Raw genomic sequence first — 26693 nt, 5'->3', positions numbered from 1 at the left:
CATTGCATTATTTTAATAAAACCACTCACACAGTTAAGCACACTTGTATGTCTCTGTAAGAAGCACCTTGCTGCTACATCATATTCATGCCAGGTAAGATTTTGGGGTGTGCATGTGTGCCACTTTTTGTGTGTATGTGGGTAGGATTTGTCAGGTTTTTTTTTTTAATCTAAAGAATTGTTGATTCTTTTTAGCAAAGCAAGCTTTTTCCTTCAAACTTTTAAAACATAAGATGACAACATATTGCAGTTGTGTGACATATCTTGCCGTGACTTTCAACAAATATGATAGTAATAATTCAAAGACTGTAAATGACATCTTTTCCCTGATCTATCTGAGCTTACTTTGAATGGTATTGCAACTATTTAGTTTAAAAAGTATGATGATGAAGGCATCATGAAGACAGCAGCAGAAAGGAAGCCAGGATTTAAGTCTCCTGAGGTCCCTGTTAAGAGATTAATAGTGACCCCAAGTGCATTTGGGTGCTTTAATCTCATTTTCAGTTAAGAACTAGGTAGTGCTAATATTCTAAAACTATCTGTAGGAAGTAAAATATTTACAATAACTTATTACATATTTTTCAGTCTCGTATATGGACGTTTTTCAAACATGTTAGAGGTTATTACTAACCTAAGTATCAGTAGAAACATGTCATCAAAGTTACTGTAATACCAACTACCTTAGTAAATGACAAAACTTTCTCTCCAATAAGCAGTTCCGAATTGTACCGGATAGTCAGCAGAACAACATTACTACACCTCAGTGATCCTCTTAGCTATTCCATTCCAGAGTATACAACCTATTGCCATTGAATTCTGATGACATAAATTTGCATAAGACTGTCAGCCTGCAGCAATTTGAAGCAAAAATAACTTTTGAGTATAACATCTCACACATAGCTCTGTTTCTAAAGATCTTGCTCACTGGTTTTAAGCTTGGATCTTCAACAAAACACCACATACTAAATGATTTTTAGGGCTTACCAATCATCTGAAGGAACACTATAATCCTCAGGCTCAGGGCAATGGCTGCACAAGAAGTAAGGGAAGAACAGAAACAGGGAGAGGAAAAAAGAATCACAAAGGCTAAAAAATCTGATCATGTATAAAAAAAGAAGTTAGATAATGAAACTAAATTATTAAAAAAAGTTTTAAAGTTATTTCAACAGAGTATTTTGCTAGTGCTAGATAACAAGAAAAATACTGTAATGTTTATCTTGAAGCTTCATAAACTAGAAATGCTTTTTTTTTTTTCAATTGAAAGCCTGTCTATTTACTAACTTATACCAGCAGACATAAAGGCATTTGCCCTCTTCACAAATCTTACTTTATATTTCAGTATATATACATTGTTGGTTTCTCATTAAACAAAATTTGGTTTTTAAATTATCTGAAGCCATACTAATGCAGCTTGTCTGGCTGAGTTCACGAAATGCTGATGAACAAAGCTAGCCGTAGCACATGAAGGACTCTGCCCTATGATGACAGATGTTTAAATATACCACAATTTATAACACTTAGAAAGAAGAGGCATGGGAGAGATGGAACAGTCAGTTTTACTGTTTTCTTTGTTCCCAACTTCTTATTTGCACCAATACAGAAAGACAGAGTGACTCTGCTGTCTGAGTAGCTATGACAGATGCTGTAATGGCTGTTCGCTGTTAAAAAGGAGCTCTGCTTTCTAAACCGTGATGCTAATCAGAAAACAGGCCTATGTCTTTTCAAAATGGGTGGATGGGAGCTGGAAAGTATAACATGAAAAACCTGGTCATTTCTAAAAAATACATTCACACCAAGGTTTCATACAGGAGAAATTTTAGAATTTGTCCTATACCAACTTCAGATGAAGATACATAATAAATCTAGTATCAAATACTGCTTTTAAGTGCCATTAGCATTGATGTAATTTTTTGTCTTAAAAAACTGCTATACAAAGATCCTTAAGTCACAAAATTAGCTGATGTGGTTGAAATTGAGCCCAATATAGATATACACACACACACGTATATACATATCCGAAATACCCAGGTTAGAACTGTAATTTATTACACATATTAATTAAAAAAAAATCAGGATGGTTAATGCATTAAGGATTGTAGTTTTTTCAAAACAGAAAGCCCAGATTAGACTCCTGAAAATTAGGGTTTTCAAAGGGATCCAAATGATAAAGCCACAAAAGCCAAATCATCACCGTTAGCACAAGCCCAACACTTAAATTTCACGACGCCTGCCTGCTCTCTATGCAGTTCTAGAGGTGTCTAATTATCTGCTACTGAATGCTCCGAGATCAGCCCAGGCCCAGCATCTAACATACCGGTACACCACACACAATTACAATGTAGGTGCTTCTGCTCTATTTATTGCTCTAATGATTTTATTTTTTTTTCTTAAGTAAACCATCTTGGAAGTTTGAGGCTTTTATGAGCTGTGCTGAAGGAGCTGGCTGCAACCGCTGACAAAGAAATAGTAAAATGCTTTGTTTGCATTTATTTGGAGAGAGTTCTTAATATAAATTGGTATTTGGAGTTATACCACTAACTATTCATAAAAGGCACTTGTATGGTGGCTACAGTATTGTAGTTCATGCTACAGCACTGTAATTCAAATTTTTGTTCATCCTGCATATTGTTTAGTTGAAGATCATGTACCTACACAAAATATGGAGCATGGACAACAGCACGAGTTTTTGCAAGTATGAAGGAAGACTTCTTTTCCAATAACAACATTAAACAGACTGAACAATAGCAAAACCATGTGCACTGAAGTTGTGTTACAGCAGTAAGCCTTTGGTATCTAAACGTTATTTTTATTCCTCTTTGCAAATAAGGGATGTCATGACTGAAGTGATGATACCTTTTGTAAGTAACATTTTATAGTCACAAAGATACTGACTCCTAGTTGTAGATATTGCCAGGTCTAAGTTTATTTTAACTGTAGTATTAATGCATGGGTACATATGGAGAGGCAGAGGAAAAGAAAGGCACACAGATAAATACCTACCCATAAGCAACTCCTGCTACAGTACACTTCTTAAATTGCATGACGTTGCATGTCAGGGTACCCGTTTTGTCAGAAAATATGTATTTGACCTAAATGAATGATAAAATTAATTAATTATATGTTAACGTTCAGCAGTTATTTACATATCTAGCATAATTCACTACTATCAACCCACCAAGTATTTTCACCAGTTCTGCAAATGTCATAGTTTATAGAAAAAAAACCCAAATCTGTACATAAAACATGGCAGATGCACAGTACTCATTTCCAAATGCATCCATCAACTCCGATGTCAGGAAGCTTAAGCCTGCTTCAGCACATGGTGATATACTTAACTTTCCCTCGCTCTACGTATTGCTGAAATGCAAGAAAATAGCGAACACCAATGGCCTTCCTAGTAAAATACTCAATTTTTGACAGAAAGCAAAATGGTAAAAGAAATATATGCATTTCTAAACGTATCTTTTTGACACAGAAATATCTTCTTAAAGCCAAAACAGTAGTAAGAACCCAACAGTTCAGGAATGCCAAGTTGCAGGAATAGAAGAAATATATTCCTGAAGATGCCCACTACCACAGTGTATAAACAGAGACTAAATTTTTGTACTACAGACAGCCTTAATGCTCAGAATTCCTCTGATTTTGTAACTTTAATGATACACTTCAAACTTCTGTGTTTACCACACACACGTTGATACATAAAGTAGTGTTTGTTCACTTAATACTGGTTTCAAAAATTTAACTCCCATACATTGCAAAGTGTTTTTACAAATATCCAGCAAGATGAATAGAAATATGCAAAGACTAAGGCAAGAATATAAGTTATTTGAAATAAATCCTCACATTATTTTAATAATTTAATTGGAAAACCACATGAAGCTAGAACCAGTAATTTTTTTTCTACCTGCCCAAGTTCTTCATTGAGATTGGAAGTACGAGCCATCGCAGCAGTGTCCGTAGGTTCATAGTGCATGTCTATGTCCTACACATAAAGAAAAATTATATATTTTCAAATTGGTCTTTCATAACTTACTAAAAAAAAAATTCTAGTACATAAATACAAAAGGTAAGTGTAGAAGAGAAGACCAAACATGAATACACACTATTTACTTATGATTATTTCAACATGGGAAGTCAGACACTGTCAGATCACTTTCAAGAGTCCCCAGAAGAAACTAGACAGACTCTTCAAAACAAAAAATCTATATGATACTCTGAGATGTTACTCTGATTATTTCCAGTGATCTGTATTATTGAAAAACTGTTGTACCCATGCATCTAAAATAGATTTAGGAACAAGCAGAAATACTACATTGTTACACTTAAGAGAGAAGTCAGTCTTATCTGTTTATATCGTATGCCCAAACAGTCATTTCTAAATATTAAGATAAAGATACCTTGAGATAAAAACATGAAGATAAATTTAAAAGTACACAAATGTAGGGTCCATTATAAGTGTTAGGGTTATTTCATGGTTTGGTGGTTGTTTTTTTCTTTACTTGTTAAAAAGATTAAAATCAGAGTTTACTTTTAAATACAGTAAAAGTTTACAACATTGTGAAGCGTGGCAATGTAGTGCTACAGATTACAGATGACCAATTTCTCTATACCAATGACATGCACATAGAGAGATAATGTTGAAGATAAATGTCCAGAGTCCCAGATTAAGATAAATTAAAGACAACTAATCCCTCATGACATGAAATGGAGCATGAGATAGGACAGAAGTTAAAAACGTCTTTTGGATTTGTTGTATAAATAATTGCCAATATACGTATTCAAAATGGGCAAGCTTTTGTTGAGTATTTATTTTACAATATAGAACATAAAGGAAGGATTTCATCACATTCTCTTATTTGTCAACAATTTGTTCTATAGCACAAAAGAAATGAAGACATCAAAACCAGCTGACTGCTCACAAAAAGATTTAACTTTTAAGATAAATGCATACATTTACTTTACCTGCTACTCCACATACACTTTTATCTCTATCTGCATGACATCATTATTTCACACACACACACAAACTTATTTCACACATTTGATCAAGGAATCAGATTAAAGAGTTCAGAATGCTATGAATAACTTGCATTTGGAAAAATTGAAGGCATGCTATTAAAAGCACTTACATGGCTTTAAGGAAATACCTCCCTGCCCACCCCCCCTACCTCACCCCCCAAAGACAGTAAACCCTTCTTTTCCCCCATTAGTTCATTAAGAAAAAAACCTGAAAGGGTGCCAAAATGATCTTTATATGTTCTGTAAGAGATAACTGACATTAGGTTTATACAAAAAAAAATAATCATTAAGCTATGATGGTGGCAAAAATCAGCAAAATACCAAAAAACCCCAAACACGAGCTATGCTTAGAAAAAAGAAATGAAACTGGAAAAAAACTCCACTGGACTGCAAAACAATTTCTTCTGATTATTCTGGATGAAGCCGATACCTGGGTACCAACAATAAGAAAGTACAAAACACATAAAAACGTATTGCAAAAGCATTTGGTGCATGTATAAAAGCACTACTTAAAACAATTTATTACTACCGTCTCAGATTCCAGTAACAATAAATAAAAAGCATACTTAAGAATTTATATTAAGAAAAAGCCTGAAGAAATTGTACACATAGACAAGCAATCAAACACTTCACTTGTAAAACACTTGATTTTAGAAGTCATCACATATTGTAAGAAAAATATTTACCCAATTTATGAAATATGCTTGGATAAATTTAACGACTTCAAGTGTAACCAACAAACTGATTGGAATAAGGTTATTGAATAGGATGATAAAAGTCAAGAAATTCAATCCAAAGTTGCTTGCTCCACCATCTGCCAAAAAAAAAAAAAAAAAGTCAAAAAAGATTTAAGACCATAATTAAAAGAATGTATATAGTGTATTCAGAGTATTGCATTAACTGCTGATTTTTAAAATGTTCTGTGTCTAAGAAGAAATTTGAGAATTAATTATGGTATCACTTGCCTACAAATATGACCTTCATAAGAGTTAGGGATCTCTGTTATAAAGTGGAGCTCAAAATTCAGAATTCTTTGCCATCTTCTCCAATTTCTGAAAAGCAAACTTAACCAGCCATTCCTTCTTTTGCCACATTTTAAGATCATAATCTGGGAATATCTATATATAGCAATCAGATTCTAAACTTCATATTTTAGAGTTTTACATTTTTAAAGGGGAAAATTTATAGCAGAATGCATTTTTTCTCCATCCACCCTCATACCTTCCGATTCCCTACCTCAAGCCAGCAAAATACTAAAAAAAAGGTAAATTCATACCATATGAGGAGAGAAAATTAGAGAGTTTCATGAAAGTTTTAAAAGAATTGGAAATGCGAATATTAACAAATGTAACAAGTAGTTCTATGCTACTTTTCCCTTTTAAAGTTTTAGATAACTCTAGTAGTAGCACCTCAGAGAGGATGCAAATGGGACATCGCAACCTGCTCTTCAGTATGGCAAAAGGGTAAAAGACGTAGCCTGTCTCTCTGTATTCAAAGATCTCTCCAAGAACAACAGCCTCAGGCAGGTTTCCACTGCCTATGAAATGTGGATCTGGTGGTTACTCCAAGAACCAAGAAAGCAGGTTTTTGATTCATTAATACCAATCTCAGCATCAAATGAAGTACAAGTCTAAAAGACCAGAGAGCTAACATTCACCATGACATTGTTATTCTCAATAATGACTACCAAGATTAAATTAAGCTTGATACCTATTGCTACCTGTAAATAAAATAATACTCAAGATATTTATTATTAACATTACTACTTTTTTTGTCACCCACAGGCAACAGACTGTTCTAACTAAATACTGACAGCATTCAGAAAGATGGGACACTGCTGGAAACCTGTTTCACCACCACATAAAAATTAAATAACTAAAAGGAAAGTGGAATAAATTGCTTCTTACATATTAAAAGTACCTGGTACAAGAACAGCTATGAGCTGAATGCAGCCTTAAAGAGCATACCATGCAAAACCTAACACAGTTTTATTTAGTCATGGGGCATGTATCAGAAAATGAACTGACAAGGATAATCACTTGAGGAACACATAAAATATCAATGACCGCTATTTTATGTTTCTTTTTTTTTCCAGGAATAAAACCAAAAGCACCTGTCCTGGTTTCAACTGGGATAGAATTAGTTTTTTTCTCAGTAGCTGTTAGCTGTGTTTTGGATTTAGTATGAGAATAATGACGACACACTGATGTTTTAGTTGTTGCTGAGTAGTGCTTACTCTAAGTCGAGGACTCTTCAGTTTCCTATGTTCTGCCAGTGAGCAGGTGCACAAGAAGCTGGGAGGGAGCAGAGCCAGGACAGCTGACCTGAGCTAGCCAAAGGGGTATTCCATACCATAAAATGTCACACTCCGCATATAAATTGGGCAGGGTTGCGATGCATGTGGCGGTTGGCCATGGGCTGCCAACTGCTGCTTGGGGACTGGCTGGGCATCGGTCAGTGGGTGCTGAGCAGCTGCACTGTGCATCACTTTTCATTTTTTTCTCTTTTTTGGGTTTTATTCTTTCTCTCTCCTTTTCACTACAATTATTTTATATTATTACAATTATAATATTGTTCTTACGTCAACCCATGGGTTTTACCTTTTCCCCTGATTCTCCTCTCCATCGCACCATGGGACAGGGGAGTGAGTGAGCAGCTGTGTGGTTCTTAGTTGCCAGATGGTGTTAAACCACAACAGCATCTGAACTGCTGCACTACTGTGGTAACCACTATATTCTGAAAACCTTTATATTTCCCAGAAGAAAAAAATGCACTGAAAAGAAGAATCAGACAAAGCACATCTAGTGCTATCCTTTTATACAACTGGAAACAGTCAATATTCCACTAACAATTTCACTTTTTTTCCACTTCACGACGGCAATACAAAAGTTAAATTTCTTCCTCAGCATCGAAAAGAAAAGAAGCAGGGTTCTCAATAAACAAAAGTTCATCATGAATGCAGACAACTGTTTAGTTCAACAGATACTTCAGGAGAGTGCATTCAAATCAGAACTGTAAGATTTTTCTTTTAAAACTGACCAAACCACTCCATAACCGCTATGATGACCACATTCAGTGGCTTTGTATTCAAGACTGCTGTTTCAGGAGCAGAAAGCCTAGTTCTATTTCTACTGTCTATGTAAAGAAGGCTCTAGGCCCACCAGAAGAAATTCTGAAAACATGAATAATTGACCACAAAGTATATTTACGAAACTTCCTTTAAATCTAGTTCCCTCATGGAGGGTCAAATTATGTCTGTATGTTGCATGCTGCCGTGAAGGCCCACACAACATCACACTGCCTTGCATCCACACTGTGAGTACAGTTGCCCAGTACGGTATGTTAGATGAGATCTTTTGTGGCTCTTTTATCTTCTCCAGGAGCAGTCTGCTAAGATTTGATGTTGGCACTTGATAGTTAGTTAGATCCCTGTAGAGCAAAAATGACCCACAGCATCATTTCCTGGGATGAAGGGCTTTAAAAATTCAAAAAAGTCACTGCAGCTTTAAATATAATCCATTGGTAATAGCGGAGAACAGCTTTAGCCTGATGTCTAGGAAGCTGACTGTTTATGCCAGCGGAACGCTGATACAGACCTTGCTGAGCTGCAGAGATGTAGCGGCTGAAAGACATAGAGGCAAACAACAAACTTCCTGAATTTAGCAAGAGCTCAGATGTCACAGTAAAGTAAATTTCATACTTGCTGTGATATACCTAGCCTAATGACTTTAGTCAACAACGAATAAAGACTGAAAAAACCACAGTGTGTAAAGGACGGCAATCATCCTTTCCAAATATGAAAGACAACTGAACACTAAAATATATTATTTTACATCTTACAATTTAGATCAAGATACCAGTCTCTTCCAGTATGCCTTCGATTCCATATAGCTGAACCAATTGAGCAGATCAAAGACATGGCAATAAGGATGCAGAACAGAATCAAAATCTGAATGTTTGTAATTCGTTCCACATTAGACATTTTAAGGGGTGGACTTGTTGAATTCTGCAAAAGACAAAAAACAAAAGTGCCTTTTAAATATTAGAAGGGGTACATACAGTTCTTGCTTTTCAAATTACATGTTACTGCCTCCTTTTCTAAATACTCTCCCAAATACATCATCATCATAAATAGCATAACTTTCACTCCAAAGGAAAAAAAAAAAATATGCAGCTCACAAATCCATGAATTTGAGCTTTAGATTTGTGTCACAAGCCATTTGAACAATCACACAGAACACTCCTAACAGCAACAGCTACGGTAAACATTAAAAATGAATGTGCATACACCTTACCAGTGCTACAGAAGACAACTGCTAATACAAACTTTTTCAAATAACTGTTTTACAAATCAGAAAAGCATGAGACATGCATGATCAATCTAAAAGCATTCTTTTTTCTTAACAAATGCATCTCAGTTTTGATTTCAAACAGTGCTAGCAGAAGTAACTTCACACTTGAGAATGGTTCTCTTCCCTCCTCATTTAGCAAATAAAGTTTCACATTGTCTTCTGACAAGAATGCTTACCTTTGTACTTGAAAGCAAGCTCCACAACAGGACAGTTTTAGGAGCAGTCAAAAATAAAAAACAGATGAACAGGCAAACTATAATGATCCAACTTGCTAATAAAATAGTTTTCAAAGCACAAGTTACAAAAATCACCAAATATGCTTACTAGTGGAAAAACTACTTTGTGGCTAAGTGACTAATAATAACAAGAAATTGCTTTATTTTTATTTGGTTTCCTTCATAAGAAAGATGCTCTATTACTGACATTTTAACTACTGAATCTAGCCATATTTCCTGAAAGGATCTTCTGTGCTGTTGGACGGCATAATAAGGTAACAAAACAGATAACTAAGAGAAAATCCAAGTGACAAACCTGCATAAGTTTTGTGTCATGTCCCGTATAGACAACTATCCCATGAACCCACTGAGTATTTCTCAACTGAGCTCCTCGTAGCAGAATCTGATCAGATCCCAATGGAACAGTACTAGAAGGAAGAAGTTTTATATTTTAGCACTGAAGCAATCATTATCAATGAATAAATGTAACCAGCAGCTGTTAAAACTAATTTCTTGAAATCTAGACAATTATTGTAAATATGCTAGGAACCTAATTTTTGGAGTTAACTTTTTGGGAGTGTTGACAGAGAGAAACCTTAACAGTTAAAAGCAAGTCCAAAAATTTAAGTTGGCAAAAATATTAACTTACCACTCGATTTTAACTATGGACTACTAATTTTGATATGGCACTACTAATCAAGCATACCGCAACCAAAAAAGGCTAATTTTCCTGCGATCTATGATTACACAGCTTTTTCCTAAGTGTACTCTTACAAAATTGATTTTCCAAAGCAGTTTTCAAATGAAATAATTTTCTGCTCTCAACTTAATCCAGCCTTCCAGTGAAATAAATATCCTTTATGAACATGAGTAACTATTTAAAATTCGTAACACTATTTCCTGCACCTTCTTTAAATTGCAAAATCAGGTAAATGTCACACTTTTAGAACTGTGCCAAGCAAATGAGCAACAAAACCTCAAAAGACGTTGGAAACATTTAATTTAACTGTCTCCAATTCAGACAGCTGACTTCATACAAATACTGCAGCTCAGATTCTTCTTATAATATTAAAATTTTAGATAATTGTTATTCTCTTCCTGGGTCAAACAATACATTATTTTGACACTTTTCTTTCTATAAATATCAGCTAGCAGTTCAGATTTTTCAATAGCGCTCTGGTGTTTGGCATTCTTACCTAAAACTATAACCTCTACAGTTGTTTGAAACCAACACATTGTTAAGACCATAAATAAAGAAATAAATAAATTGCTTAATGACAGTAACTCTCTCATTATGTATCTCTGGTACATAAGCTATAAAGAGTCTGAGGAAGCCATGATATTTGGTAACCTTTCTGGCAGCACAAAGTCTCAGTGAGTAAGTTTCTGGTAATAATTTCTTTTGGATGGTCAAGTCCCCTTCCCTCCTCTCAGACACAAGCTTTTAAGATTCAAGACTGCAAGTAAAGAGGAAAAAAACACATCCTTCCTCCCCTAAAATTAACAAAGGCAACACAGGTTTTTGGAATCAGTTCTTCCAGAAACTAAGAGAAAAAAAAATTAAATCTGGAAAAATACTTGAGCACTTTTTCATAAAAACCTAATGACTAACAAACACCACCCCACTACAACTTGGCCCACTTACTTCCTAGGGAACTAGCACGAAGCATACTGACTGTTTAAGGAATCATTCTCCCCATCAACTAAGTATGTTTCAGGAACTGAAATGTTGAATGATATTGCCATGGAAAACAATTCCCAGGTACGGGCACTTCATCAAAAGAAGGAATCAGAAAAGAAATCTGAACTATAAAACATACCAAGATTTACTTGCTCTCTAATCTAAACTGTGCCACTCTTCCATTTGAGATGCGTTTGTATCACGGCAAAATTAAAAGAATAAATATCCTTTCAAGTATGAAAGGAACTGCTGGGGTTCGAATTAGACAATAATCATTAAGAGAGACTCCTGTTTGCAAAGACTGTTTCTGTGCTTATATTTATTTATTTGCATTCCGTGATCAGAATAATTCTAAGACTTTTGGACCATCCATCTGCACGATATGTAGACATTTCAGTTAAGGAATGGATTACCTCTCATTCCAAGACTAGATACACTAACATGAATGTCACAGATGATGAAAGAAAAATAACTTTCTCTGGTTATATGCAAGTCTCCCACAGATAAACTGGACACCTTTTCAACTACGGACCTTCTCCGGAATGACAAAATACTTTCTGTCCCTTCTACTAATACAAGAGTCTAGGAAGGCAGAAGTCAAAACCCTCCACTCTTAATTCTTGTACTTCATGAAGAGCCAGGTGAATTCTAAGACTCTTCCTGCCACTTCCTGATCTCCCTCTTTGTCCCCCCCGTTACAAACTGTGAAAAATACACAGTCAAGTCCTTTCTATTGCAGGCCCCCTTGATCCTTTTTTCCACAGGATGCTGGCTCTCAAAAGGGTATTGTTCTCCAACTTGGCACAGGAATTTATCCTCAGGGGTCTGTTAATGGGAAGACAATCAGAAGAGAACTGGGATTGCAGTCACTGGGATTTGTCTCTAGCAGAACTGGCATACAGACTAAGTTGCTGAGAACAGGCAGCAAAACAACCAGGGGCATAGAAAGCCCAGATCAGCCAGGTGTAATGTTACTGGTCCTCAACATTGTGAACACTCCCCACTCTCTAATGAGGTGACAGTGCGATGACTCGACAGAGCTCTCAGGTCTCTATTTCCTGGCGTCAGTCTTCTCAAAACTGGCACAACTCATCTAATTCTTCTTGCATGCTATGTATGTAACTAATGACTCCTTAGCAACACATTTGGGTTGTATTCAGTAAGGGATGTTCTCAATGGGGAAATACCTGAAAGCATACTTTCCTGCCAGGGCTGTCAAGGGTATAATAAGAGCCAGTAATTTCTTAAGACACATTTGAAAGCTTACATACCAAAGTGTTTTTCTTAGCAAGCATAATTCACTCTTACTCAAATTTCTTAACAATGTCTCCAGGAAAATGCTTACTTTAGATGTGGATAACCAATATCTGCCCTTGTTTTCAACTTGCTCACCCTTGTTCTCTGAGCCATTGTCTAATCATAATTTCAAATTTGTCCAGGCTAAAGAACTTTTCTCCTGTCTCCAGCCAATTGTCTTCATTGACTATAATGAAGCTGACGTGCTTCTATATATTCATGAGCGTAACAGACAGCTGCACACTTTGGAGATAAGAGTTAACTCACTCAAAAACTGAGGAAGAAAACCTTTCCAGCCTCTTTTAGTCCACAAATTTACCCCAACGGCAAAATAACTGTAGTGGAGTTCTACCTTCTTGAACACTGAGTATCCAGAATTAAAAAAAAGAGAACCTTTGGGTATTTTAATTGCTCTCCCATAAAAGGAAAAAAGGAAAAAAGAAAAGACTGAAAATGTCAACCAAATAACTCATTGGAGTGACATAAATGTTTTATCTAAAGGGAAAGAAGAGGGGAGATAAATTTTCAATGTCCTCTATTGCTTCTGCAAAAATGTTAAGGTGGTAGTGGATAAAATGGAAATCATAACCACTGGATCTACATAATCTGGTGGGAAGGTTTTAAAGATCTGGATAAATAAATACCAGTTAGATGAATCTGTGCTACCTCTAATACAGGAAGAAAGAGAAGTCATCCCTGATTTTTCTGGTTGGAAATAAAGTCAGGATCCAAAAAGAGTTACTTACCTGCAATTCTTTTTCACTGAAGGTAAATATTATATTAGAGCCACACTTTTGGAACTATCCTACTACACAGGAACTATATTCAAAATATTCCAAAACTGAATTTCTCAAATGACAAATTGCTTGACCAGCAGATGGCATGCTCCTACACATTCTTGAGGCATAATAGCCATCAGCATATTCAATGTTTCTTTTTTAAATCAGATTTTAAAGTTAAATAATTAGATTAAAAAGAAAAGTATGTTTTTCCCTCTAGCCAGGGAGGAAGGATGAATGTGTGGATCTATTATAACCATTACCTTCAGAGAAGAATTACAGGTAAATGATTTTCTCTTCTTAACGACAAGTACAGTGGAATTATAATAGATCCACACTCTTGCGACTGAAAACTCCCGGAATGCATCTGTAAGAAATCAGTAAATAAAAAATGGAATATTAAGGGAAAAAAATGTATTTGATAATTAGTTAGCACTACATATATATATATAGATATATATCAGTCTAAAATCACAAACATGAGTAATACTATATATGGAGAAATAAATGCCTACCAAATAAAAAAGAAATCCTGTAAATCTTTGGGAATGAAGGACTGAACAATTCTGGATCTCATAATGAATTTTATACTCCTAATGTACCACATTTGGTTCAAACCCATAGAAGACTCCAAATATTGGTATTTGGTAAGCACTTAAGTATTTTAAGAATTTTTGAAGCAGTTTTACAAGCATGTATGTTGTAGTTGCACTGAGGTGGTCTATTTTTTACAGAAACATACTTTCAGTAAGCTGAAGTATTAAACGTCTTTTCAGCTACCAAATTAGAAAAATTAGAAGTATATAGCAATGGACTCAGTTCCACTCTAGTCTTAGACAAACGGAAGAAAACAACAGTAAAAACAGATAAGAAACTACTCCTATTCAGCTTCTGTGCTAGAAAGTTAACAGGCAAGGAATGAGATGCTTAAGTAGTGAGTTACCAGGTACATATTCTATAACTATCACAATTTGATTAAAACTCCCTTCTATTATTAATAGCTATTGCTTTCTGAAGGTCAGCTAAGTATAAAAACTCAAGTTGTACACATTAGAAGTAAGGTTTTATCCCTCTTGGGTTTTTTGAAATGAATAAAATCTAATAAAATACATCAGAAAAGATGTTTACCTCTCTAGTCTTAACAGAATAAAGACTTTACTATTCATATTTTAACTTCAGTAGTTTAACAACACATCTATCTACTGATAGCCTGACTCTCCTGACATCTTCCTTGAATTTACATACCCATGCCCATCCAGTCTGATGTTTCCAACAAAGTCATACAGATGTCGGTTTGGGCTCTCACATTCAATTCTGCCTGAAAGTCTCATCAAGCTTTCTATGTCCTTTATGTCTGCTGTTAGTGGCAAACCCTGTAAAAAAAATTAATTTGTCATGACATTAAAATCACTTTCCACTATATCATTCTATGTATTGTAAATCTGACAGGGATACTGGTTTTCCAGTCTTGCACTATGGTAGCAAAATGGGATTACTACACTTTGCTGTCATGCTACTGGATGTTACACACAGTGAAAAAGTCACTTTGGTATCTTAAAACACCATGAAGACGGGGCATAACCAATCATATAGCTCAGCAAGAACACCCCTGCATAGAGACTGCTATTCCCTACCTACCCCTGAAGGATAATACTGGCACCATCAGCTTTTTTCTGCAGGGCTGCTCCCTCATCTATCCTCTAAAAACAAAACCAATACCCAAACTACTAATATTTCTACCTATTTTCCCAAAGGAAAGCCCTAACATAAAGCATAAAACATGGCTTAGGAGTAACCATTACCTCCTTCTACTTGATTAATTGAACAAAAACTTTAATGATGTCAATAATGCACAGCTTTTTATTCAAACTACTAAACTTTCAGTCTTCTAAAACGACCATTAATGTCATAAAATGTTTTTATAAGCAATAATAGATGAAAATAATATTAGTAATATTCTCAAAAAATTAAATTCCTACCTGTCGAATTTTTAAGTTTGTCTCACCATCTAAGTTAGATGTTTCGATGTAGCACATAGCCTGTGGTTCACTATTAAGAAAAAAAATAATCCTTAATTTTAAATCATGTCAAAATCCATGGATTTCCTGCAATCTTTTAATACCTATTTATGCCATCAGGTTTTTCTTTCTCTTATCAAATCTCCAGAACTAGAACATTTACAGCCAAACCTGTGAACAACAGCACGTTACATTTTCAGAAAAGTTTGCCAAAACCTATTCTTAGATGAAACACTGCTAAAAATGCTGTACACAGCAGCAATTTTGTGTGTTTTAACATGAGATTAATTAAGATACAGGCACAAGTATAGTGTGTTTGTAGTGCCTACTACTGTGGGCAGCAGTAGTTTAGATGTAAAAGTTTTCTTGTAAATGGTTCTCTTGTAAAGAGAGTCTAAATTATGGATAACATCATACAGTTTTTTAAATATGTCCTCTATGCAATTTAAGAAGCTTTTTTACAAATTAAAAGTTTTAAGTTTATGTAGAACATTACTACTTGAATGGTTCATCTATTTGACACATATTGATAAATGGCTGAATCCTTGCGTTTAATTTTTTCAATAAAATTTTTTGGCCTGGGACACAGCAGCGATTCCATACTTTGTAAAATACTTTTAGACTTTAAATCATATTACAACCATTACAGAACTAACAACTATGAAAAAAAAGAGATACAAAAGGACAAAATTACTTTTCTGCAAATAGTAAAAAAGAACAGGTCTAACAGGTCAGGGTTTCTGAATTACTCCAGTCAGCTCCCATTTTCTGGGTATGAAGACAGAGCACCTATTACTTGCAACTACAATAGAAAGAAGTTTTGATCCTGTAAAGGATCAAATGAGTCATAAAACCCCCTTACAACTTAAAAAAATAAAGGTTTACTCCTCTACACCACTTTAAAACTTCTAATATTTTCCTTCTTTCTAGCACGAAATGCAAGCATCGAGTGCTTTTTAAAATTTTTTGTATTAATGAAACAGTGGCTACTGATAGGTGACTTAGTTTTAGATTGCAGGATAAAGTTATTATTCTAACCCAATTTTGTAAAGCAAAAGCATTAAAATGTGATAAATCATTATCATAAATTGCTTTCAGGCTACCGTTTTCTTGGCAAAACTTTTCTAAAAACATAAATAACTTCTTTTTAGATTGTTTGGATGGAATCACCTGTACAAAACATTACAATTCTAGCATTTTTATCAGTTAATAAAAAACAAGTAATATTTTTTGTGAAGCACTTGTAAAAGACTAAGGCAGCAAAGACATCTGAATTGCAACACATGCTTAATTGTAATTACTGTAGCAGATAGCAGTGACCTCTGAAGTAAGTTACAGATAGATCAAGGCAGGCCCATTGATTTGTTAGGGAAAAACAAAGTGCGGTAACAGTGCAGACAACAGCATAAAGCTTACGTGTCTAAGAAACATGCATTTTGTCACAATACACAAGAACAGCGCTGCTTTTGCCACTGCATGCAGCAGAGACTGTGCAACATCCAAGTTTGTGCAGAGGGTCCTCTACCAGTCCTACCAACATGAAACTATATTCTTTGCTGAAAACAGTGGGTTGGTATAAACATGTATCTTCTTCTTAATTTGCTCTAAGGAATTAAACACATATTTATACTGGAGTTTTACTGTGTGTTTATATAATGACAACTTGTCTGATAAAATTTCACGAGGATAGTGTAAAAACAAAGAGGACAAAGAAATTTTCATTTCTTGGAGTGTTATCATGTATTTACACTTTTATGATCTGTACTTTTATCAAAGGAACCCCTTCTAATTTACATGTGTGGGTTTTGTTGAAGAAAGGTGAACAGCAAAGCAAAGACTGTCAGCATAGCAGTGTTCTTCATATTTGGTATACGAGGACCCACATACACGTATCCTGTGCAACTAGTTTATTCTAACCTTGATGACAGACTGATGAGATCAGCTGGGAGATGTTCCCCATTGGTCACTTTCACTACTTCCCCTACTGCCACCTACACATCCCAGTTTGAAAATGATTAGAACAGAAAAATAAGTGACAGGAAAAAAAAAACCAACAAACCAAAACAAATGGACAAAGACAAAAAGACAGAGTTTGAAATTATTATACAAACAATACATGTTAATTAAAATGTCTGATGGCAATTTTTTCAAAATCTATTTTAATCAGGTCAGAAAGAAAAGAGCTAGGTTATTTTCATTCTTACTCAAGTGGATCGTTTTACTTTAAGGCACCAATTTTAAGCTGCAGAATACGTTGACGTTGTACAGGAAAAATAAAAAGCTGTTAACACTTATTTCTCAACTGACAAAGTTTCTAGCCACTCTGTACACGAATTACAAAAATAAAAGCCCAACAAAAGATTTTCCACCAATCTTTCTGAAAAGTCAGGTGACAAGAACCTTTTCCTATGTAGACATGCTGAAAATATTTTGTATTTTGTTTCAGCTCTAAATTTCTATATACACTGAACTAGGAAGAACCAAATGGAATTAAATCTCAGATGTTTGTGTCCTTCTCACTGCAAGAGATTATAGTTTCCAAAAATAATGAAGATCCTCTTTTTCTCCAGAAACTGCAACTGCTGGTAAAAAGAACCAAATATTGTTAGTGTGAATTAAAACCAGGCCCACAGGCTCACATTGCTATTGAAAACTAAAATGTTAACTGGGCATCAATGAACACCTGGAAAGCAAAAATCAATGAGACTGTCTTCCTGGAGAATGCAAGATACATGGAGATGAGAGGTAGAGAAGGAACGCACTTGCTAGTATGCAGGCAGAATTAGAAGTAATGCAGTAACACCAGGTTCTCTCCTGTTAGGAGGGATGCAACAGGACACTAGTAATACAGTTAAGAGGGAAGTTTTATCTGGAAGAAATGCCTGGACTGGGGCCAGAAAAGCAATCGTGATTCAAGAAGTCCCCTTTGCAAATTGAACCCTAGATGAAAACTTGACAGGAAAATTCAAGGTGAGTAATGGTCATAGTTGGGACAGTGTGTTCTGACAAGGGCTGTAAAGTGAGGCTAAACAAAGAGGTAACGACAGTTCCACTGAGTCCAGTAGCAGCTCACTATTATTTCAATTTATCAACATGTGATGTAGGATACCTACAGGGGGCACAAGGCTCAGAAAGAAGGCTTTGCAGGCTGTTGGTATTTTTGCGTGGAAACTACAACTGGAGAACACTGTGATGCAAGAATCCTCTAAATCCACAAGGGCAAAACAGTAACGACATCTAGGCAAAGACTCAAATTAGGAGCCTACTCAGGAAGATTATAAAGAAGCTGCTCTGAGAGGACGCAATCTGTTTTGCCTACACAACACTAGGGTTAGTGCGACAGAAGCTATTATCATGCCAATAGAACAAGCGTTCTTGTTGCATGATGTATTGCCTATGAAGATCTTGGTGGAGAAACACCAATAAAATTTATAAACGCTTCTAAAAGTGCAGAAGTAAAAGGTTTATAGAGGACATTCAATACAAAAACCAGCTAAGATACAACAAACATTAGCACTAAAGACAGACTGTGGGGAAAATTTACAGTATTATCTGGCAACTACTTTACACGATAATAATTTAGTAGAAGTGTTTCAGAAACTGCTACACTTAATTTTAAGATATAATGGAAGATGGAATAAACAATGTACTAGTCTATACCACTGTCTGTCACAGAAATGCCTAAGATCCTAATCTTATTAATTGTATGTTTGAGTGGATTAATTGATTTCAGTGGGATCACAGAGGTTTTATACCTAATCTATAATCATACACCTAACAATGAAGTTTCCACTCGTGCCAGAAAAAAAAAAATTGCATTGTGAACATACATTAATAAATCAAAATAAAATTAATCATATTTAAATAATCTTAATTTTAAAAATTCTTATAATACGTTGTCTATTGACCTGATCAAATAGATGTTGAAAAATGTGCATCTTCCACATGATGTGGATTTCTTAAATAAAACTGTCCAAGGAAATGATGATAAACAACCTCTGATTGTTCACATAAAAAAAGTCACTGCATTATATGCTATAAATTAACTCTTGCTTTCAGTGCCAAAATTATTCATATTTATTAGAGAATGAAGTGAATGTTCAGCTTATAAAGACAGTGCTAATTTGATGGTTCACATCTTATGTTCACTTTTTTTTCCTGATTCAACCATCAGACTGGCAACTATATCCATTAAAAACCATTTCTGTTCCCTGTAATATACCCAGTTTAATTTATTTATAGGATGCAATTCATTAGGTACATATCAAAAAACCAACCTGGTTAAATATGGCAGTTGAGGTCAAATTTTTAGACATAGAATCAGCCTTTTTTTGTATTGTATCCAACAACAAAATAACATACCAAGTTTTTCTTAGGGTTAAATTGAACACCAGTGTAATTTTAAAACTAACTGCCACAGTTTAAAGAAACACTGCCTTAAATGATAAATGCCTGAATGAACGAAAGACCACACTTCGGAACAGCAGCATTTTTGTTTATTCCTTATTTCCTTGGAGCAATCACAAATAAATAAATAAATAAATGCAGGGTAGAGAAACCAGCCTCTACACTATAAGCATCAGTGGGCATCTCTACCTTGATGAGAGCAGTACAGTGTCAGCAGGTATATACTCTTTGCCTTTTATTATAACTACATCTCCAACATCTACCTGAAAGAAAACTGGGAATCGGTTAATGGTCTCAGACAAAATATGTTATCCCTTTGTTTTAAGCACAGTAAATATTTACCTGCTGAATTTACTAGAAAGACAGTTAGAAACTCACACACTTAGAGAAGCCTATAGGTATTAGGTGCTAAAAGGTCACTGGAATTCTTTGGAAATCTGAATAGGCCTAATCCTGACCTTCTCTAATGCAGTTCTTTACTTTTGCTAGTTATTGTAAAATACTTTATTGGACGACTGAAACTGAGTTAAAAAAGAAATTAATCTCCCCTAAGATCACAGTTCTGTTGCATCGTGCTATATACCTTATTCTTGCTTCTCCAAAGGTATAAACCAATTTCATCCGAACCTTGCCTCCAAATTACTGTGGGTCAAATTTTGTTCAGGCTTTCAGGTATGGAAACCAGTAAAACTACGGGATTAGGTAAAACAGCATAACACTTAGTTCTTGAAAGTTACCTTTAACAGTCCCTTCCTAATTGATACTGCATAACAACTTTTAAAGTTCTCGTGGTTTAAGCCAAAGAGGTTCAGGAAATATATAAAGTCAGTTTCCAGAAAGAAGTCTCTGCCTTGGCACAGCAAATAATACTTAGGAACTGTATAGTTTTGCCATATACGAATACTCCCAAGTCAATCATATTATTAAAGTTATTTTTCACTGAATTTAAAGACTACCATTTAATGTCAGTTTTGCTTGACTCATGCCATCAAAACTGACTTGACTTAAAAGTAGATTTTAAGAGACAAGTATTAACAAACAAAAAATAAAATATAAAAGATTATACATTTCCCACCATACCAGATAATTCTTTACAATTACAATTATTTGGAGAAATAAAGCAAATATTAAATCTGCATTATGCTCTAAAAGTCACCAATATAAACACACACCTTTTCCCAGTGGACAATCTCCCATGCACCATTTCGTAGTACTGGCAAAAAAAAAAAAAACAACAAGAAAAAGAGTTTTCCAGTTGTACAATCTAACTGCAGTATATAGGTATGTGTTAGATTCCTTAGGAAAAGCCATACAGACACAGCTCATTTACACAATATTTTACAGCATGCTTGTTTCTATGAATTCAGGTCAAGCACTTCAGTTATACAGCACATACTCTGTGTAACAGGTTTTGTACTACAGAATCTTATTACAAAGCCAATCAGAACATTTTACAGAGTTTGAGAACCAATTAAATCTGATATAGATTGTATAACAATGTGGTACCTTCTAAAATAAATTAGTAATTGAAATAAAAGGTTCCAAAATAAAAAAGATTAAATTGGAGGTGTGTGCGTGTGAATTCAGTAATTTTTTCTCACTTCAAATACTGATGAGGTTCATACAGAAAAAAGATTCATAAAAAGTCACCAGCAAGTTTGTGATTCAGCTGTTCTTATTGACATAACTGCAATGATCCCAAGGTTCTCTCATATCTCCATTAACACACTGGAAATCCCCAAAATTCAGCCTGTGCCATTTAGCATGAGATTTAGTATAGATTTTCTCCATCAGTAGCAATTAATATTGCAAGCATGCACCGCTACTCTAGTATTAAGTATTGCTACTAAGATACAAAAAACATGCCTTGTTGGCCAGTTAATTGCCAAGATTAAGTGTTTTCACTTAATTCAAGTGTTCTCAGGGGATAATAAAGGTGACTTTTCTTCATTAGCATCAGCTACCAAACTACTGAAGATTGACATGCAGAAATAAAATTAAATTAAAAGAAATAGTTTGCTGTGTCTCAATACTTAGCTCCATGAGATTGTTCTCTTTCACTATGTCTCCCAGCTTTCAAACCATCAGGATGCTTATCTGAAGTACCTGATTGGGATCCCACTCTTATGCAAGCATGTGCTGATTTCAAAAAAGTGCATCAAATTGTGGGAACACATATGGCCTTTACATCTAAGTCTTCCTTGGGGTTCTGTCCAGACTGATCCCTCTTCTCATACATCTCAGTGATTTCTGCGAGTCATTATTTAACCTGCTTAATAATTCTTTAGGAAGAGAGAAATTCTCTTACCCTTCCTTCCTCCACATTTATTAGTGCTGACATGCCAGGGCAATGCTAAACGGAGCAGTCTGCCCTTCAGACAGCAAGCAAGATATTTTAATGACTGTCTCACGAATCAGATGATCATTACACAGAATTTATTTTGACAAACCATTTCCCTTCACTGGGATAACTACAGATCCAGAGTGAGGACTGGTTGTAATACTGTCCTAAGGAACCCAAGACATTTGATAACTGTGTCACCAAGTACCTAATTCCATCCCCTTGCATTAGCAATACTGTTTGTAGGGCCACTGTATCAACCAGATGAAAGAACTGATGAGAACTGAAAATACATCTTGCAGCAATCCAGATAGGTAAGTTTCACAAACTGCTACAGCAGAGTAACTACCAGTGGAGTTCTGCAGGTCTGAAATGTAAATGTAAATAAACTGCCAGGGGCTTCTTAAGAAGTGCTGGCTGCAGAAGCATTTGCAGTGCTGAAATACATCCTAAGGCTGTTTCACATGCAGCCAAGCTGACCTGACACAGCATTACCCCTGCAAAGGGAAGGTCCTGTTCTGCCCTTGTCCCAAGCAAAGGCTCGTGTCCTCACTCCTGCCTCTGGTGTTTGTTGGGCCCTCTGATAAGCCAGTTTAACCCACTAAATGGAAGGTCAGCTTTTCTTTCTGGATTTGTTTCCTGATGGTTTAGCTGGTTAAAACCAGCTCACAGATGACAACTCAGACTCGTGAAAACATGCTGAGACACCTGAAATTCCAAATTTTGAGGTAATCTGCATAAGCAATTTCCCACTCAATTACCTGTCAACACTTCAGTTACATTACTGCTATTGGCAAAGAATTCAAAAAACAATCCCCCCAAACCCACAATTAATAGGCTTAAAAAATTTCTCACCTTGAGTTTGTTTCTTGTTCACCGCATTATCAGCTTTATGCCTTTTCTAAATTAAAAATGCACAGTGGTTAAAGACTTCTGTTGACATGATAAATCTTTCACACTTATGATAACGCACACATGTATTACCCCCTCACACTCTTCAATTCAATGAACTGATTTAAAAAAAACATTTTAAACAGGACTATGGATTACTCACATAGTTACGATCACCAGCAAAGTCACACCCAGTTCCAGGCTAATCATGTAGTACTACAAAGTCATCTCACGTGGCCGACTGCAATTTAAAGAAGTTCCTTATATAAGGAAGCAGGGTATCTGTGTACCGTAACTTTGTCTTTCCTGGAACTGGGTGATGATTCTACTACAGCAAAGATCATGGAACTTTTCCTCATAAAAGTGTCTCATACAGATCTGAAGTCAAGCAACGACTGTACAAACATACTACTTCACTTCCACACAAGTGCCTGTAGACTTCAGCAACAGTAACGAAGACAAACAGAGAAACAAAATTCATCACCCCCTACCCTCCACCCTGAACAGGCCATGATGTCCCTCAATTCTAATATAGCTGTGAGAAACCTTTCGACAGAAATATTTTGATGCAGCTACGAGCCACCAGCATTTTCAAGGTACAATCAAACTCAGCTACAAAAGGCTTAGGAGACTACTGTTTAAACACAGTATTTAAGAGTAATCAATTCAGTTCTTCCTGAACAAGAACATGACTTGGAAAATTAACTTAAATAGAACTAACTGTTTCAGGTAAGCTTTTTGAATAAGGCTACAGAATTCATGCCTTTGTAATACAAAGAAAATCAGAAGCAATCTTGTAAATTGAAAGAAAAAAATAAGTCAAGCTATGTAAGAGATTTATTTATTTATTAAAAGGCCACCTGATTACTTTGCAAAGACTTAGTTATTATTTTTTACTAGATTTTCACAGATTATCAGCAAATTCTCCTTTCAAAAAGATGGCTTATTTTACAGTTAGATATCCTTTGATCAGTGGGAAGGTATAATACCTTGACCAAAGCAAGTGTTTATTTGCACACAGGGAGAATTTCCTCCAGCTCGAAAAGTAACAGTTCAATGTCAGTTGCTTTCTGAGATATTATGAGTGAAAATCATTGGGAACAGCTGATAATCTAGTCTGCATGTCACAAATTTTGCTAGCACTTTTGAAGCATATATGGAAAACACATGCTGCTCATGCACAATGTCTTATGCTAACATCTTCTGCTTGGGATTTCATTCCAGAAAAAGAAGCATTTGGTTCTTGAGCTAAAGTATTATTCTGGCAAGTATATTTATTGATATCCATATATAAGGTTCCCATTCAAAAGTGAATTAATCTTGTTTTGATATTAGATGAAGAATAACCATTCCTGGAGATCTTATATATGCCACTGTGTAAAGAAACTAAGACATAATGAGAATTTAAGTTTAAGTGAAAGCACACTGAATATTTTACTATGTAGCAAGTGGTCAGCTTTCCCAGGAAAAAAGGTACCATTGTCAGTCAGCCAAATATTCCTGCATGATATAACCAGCAGGCAACATTGAATTTCATACCTGTTCGACTACAAAGCAATTTGTTTCATTTGGACTATTGTCGGCTATGCAAGTGAGAAATGAATCAAGTTACCACCAGCTATATATATAAACACACGCAGAGCCTTCAAATTAGCACCTATATCAGCTCCTTCATCTCAATTTAGTTTCAAGTAAGTACAGCAGGAATTAACTACATGCTGAGGCAATAAACTTAACAGAAAGAAAAATCATATCTGAATTGCCTTCAGGTATCTCTGTAATATTTGGTAATAAGGATATTACTGTTTTAGCCGATACATGCAAAAAACATGAGACCTGTTCCCTGTCTTACCCCCTGCCCCCAAACTGTGCACTTCAAGTTGCAAAGAGCAAATGGTAGGAACAAATGACACAAAAGAAAGGCAAGTGGATGAGATAATTTTAAAAAGGACACTTTGTACAGTAGCAGCAGCCTCAGTTTTATATCTGCCTAGACACCGACAGATGGTGTTAAGTCTGTAAGCATTAACAGCAGAATGGTTAAAAATATCTGAAAGAACGTGAATTGATTTTATGGCTCTTTTTAAAAGAGATTTTGTTTATGTACAGGGAAAGCAACAAAGACATTTAAGGAGAAGCTGAGTATCGGGCAGCAAATACTAGAAATGCAAAATAAAACAAAAACATTGAACGGAAACATCATCGCCTCTTGCAGGACCACTCTGTGGCCCTCGAGCTTCATACAACCCAGAGCGCCAATATATCTTGCCAACCATCCACTCACAGAGGTAACTGAGGAGACGGCTGAGTTGACTGTATCAGCAAGAAAGGCAGCACATCACCAGTCACCCTCCATTTCAGAGCTTCTTTGCAGCTCATCACTCTTCCTCTTGATCATTTGTGCAGTTTCTGGTCATAGACAGTAATTCTGCTCAAACACAACAAATCTGATGCTCCCAGGAAGCATACTATTTGTGTGAAGGGAAAGACTATACTACCTACAATCCTTGCCAAAAAGCAGAAGAACAGCCCACAATTTAAAAAAATGGGAACACTACTCCTCTAGCAGACAAGGCACTCTGCCACATTATGATGTATCTAACTTCTTGTTCTCCACACAGCATATCTGCAGAACTAGAACAGAATAAGAACAGATGAAGAAATTCTTGGCATCTAGAGTGATGTGGGTAAATCATCAAGACTAATTCCTTAGATACAAAAGACATTGACTGAAAGACTCAACTATGCCATGCAAATTAGAGAGATGGGATCTACCAAACGCTTTCAGTGAGGAGCAGGCAGGGAGGTACCCAGAAAACCCCAGTATCTTTCGTAGGAAGTGTAACAGAGCCTAGAATTCCCTTCCCTACCCATAAAATATAAGAAGTCAGAATGGACACTTCCACCATAACAATATCCCAGCTCTTTTAAAGTTTTCATTCAACGCAAGAAGGAAGAAAGCATAATAACCACTATCACAAACACTGACTGGAGAGCACCAAGGAAAGCCTGGCATAGGTGGGAGCACCTGCCCAAGGACAGATATTCCATGTCTGTTCCTGGCCATCACATGTCAGCATATCACACTTAGCACCAAGAGATGAAAGACTAATAGTAAATCACGCTGGGCTCGAACAATGGGAAAAACTGCAAAAGGCCTATTCCCCTTGCTGTCTACAAAACCATGCAAAATCACAACAGTGAAACCAAGGACTTTATGAATGCGACTTTAGAAATAAAAGAGATTCACCAGATATGTGGACCTGGATTTTACAACTGGAGAAAATCCATTTTTAAAACTTTAAAAATGGCACATCAATGACCTGCACTCATTCATCTGAAATTTATTAAACAAAATAAATTACTATTCTAAACATACTAAAAGTGTCACATTATAATTCCAGTAGAGAGTTAAAAGACATTTTTTAGAAAGGTTCAGGAATTACTTGGGTGTTAAACAAAAATCCATCCAGTTTCAGGTATGGAGGTATTTTATAAAATGTTAGTCTAGTATATAATTCACAGATTGAGCTTAAATCTATCTCACAAGTATAATTAGTCGGAGTGAAGGACTCTGCTCCTGCTCATGAAGGAAGAAAAAAAATATTTTAACCAAATACATATTTATAGGTTATTCGGTTTTGAAATAGATTCCACTTGAGATGAATTCAATAGCTTCCAAAGTCTTCTTTTAG

The 26693-nt window shown here is 35.5% G+C and overlaps 1 protein-coding gene across 4 annotated transcripts in view; it reads right to left on the bottom strand.

Moving 5' to 3' along the window:
* ATP8A1 (ATPase phospholipid transporting 8A1) overlaps nucleotides 1–26693 on the bottom strand; it is a 117502-nt gene that overhangs the window by 74691 nt on the left and 16118 nt on the right. The window contains exons 5-15 of one of the 4 annotated variants that reach the window (XM_037384024.1): nucleotides 22963–23008; nucleotides 20939–20979; nucleotides 17277–17350; nucleotides 15321–15390; nucleotides 14587–14714; nucleotides 9902–10013; nucleotides 8859–9024; nucleotides 5705–5832; nucleotides 3904–3981; nucleotides 3000–3088; nucleotides 984–1028 (exon numbers count right to left, since the gene is read on the bottom strand). In XM_037384024.1, the coding sequence (XP_037239921.1) occupies nucleotides 984–1028; nucleotides 3000–3088; nucleotides 3904–3981; nucleotides 5705–5832; nucleotides 8859–9024; nucleotides 9902–10013; nucleotides 14587–14714; nucleotides 15321–15390; nucleotides 17277–17350; nucleotides 20939–20979; nucleotides 22963–23008 (977 nt within the window). Of the gene's footprint in view, nucleotides 1–983; nucleotides 1029–2999; nucleotides 3089–3903; nucleotides 3982–5704; nucleotides 5833–8858; nucleotides 9025–9901; nucleotides 10014–14586; nucleotides 14715–15320; nucleotides 15391–17276; nucleotides 17351–19955; nucleotides 20030–20938; nucleotides 20980–22962; nucleotides 23009–26693 lie in introns of all 4 variants that reach the window. The other 3 variants (XM_037384014.1, XM_037384032.1, XM_037384042.1) reach the window with 3 other exon arrangements.

The sequence above is a fragment of the Falco rusticolus genome, chromosome 1 (genome assembly GCF_015220075.1).
Source record: "Falco rusticolus isolate bFalRus1 chromosome 1, bFalRus1.pri, whole genome shotgun sequence".
Classification (NCBI taxonomy): domain Eukaryota; kingdom Metazoa; phylum Chordata; class Aves; order Falconiformes; family Falconidae; genus Falco; species Falco rusticolus.
Note: the sequence above shows the minus strand (reverse complement) of the source record. Positions and strands in the feature narration are given on the sequence as shown.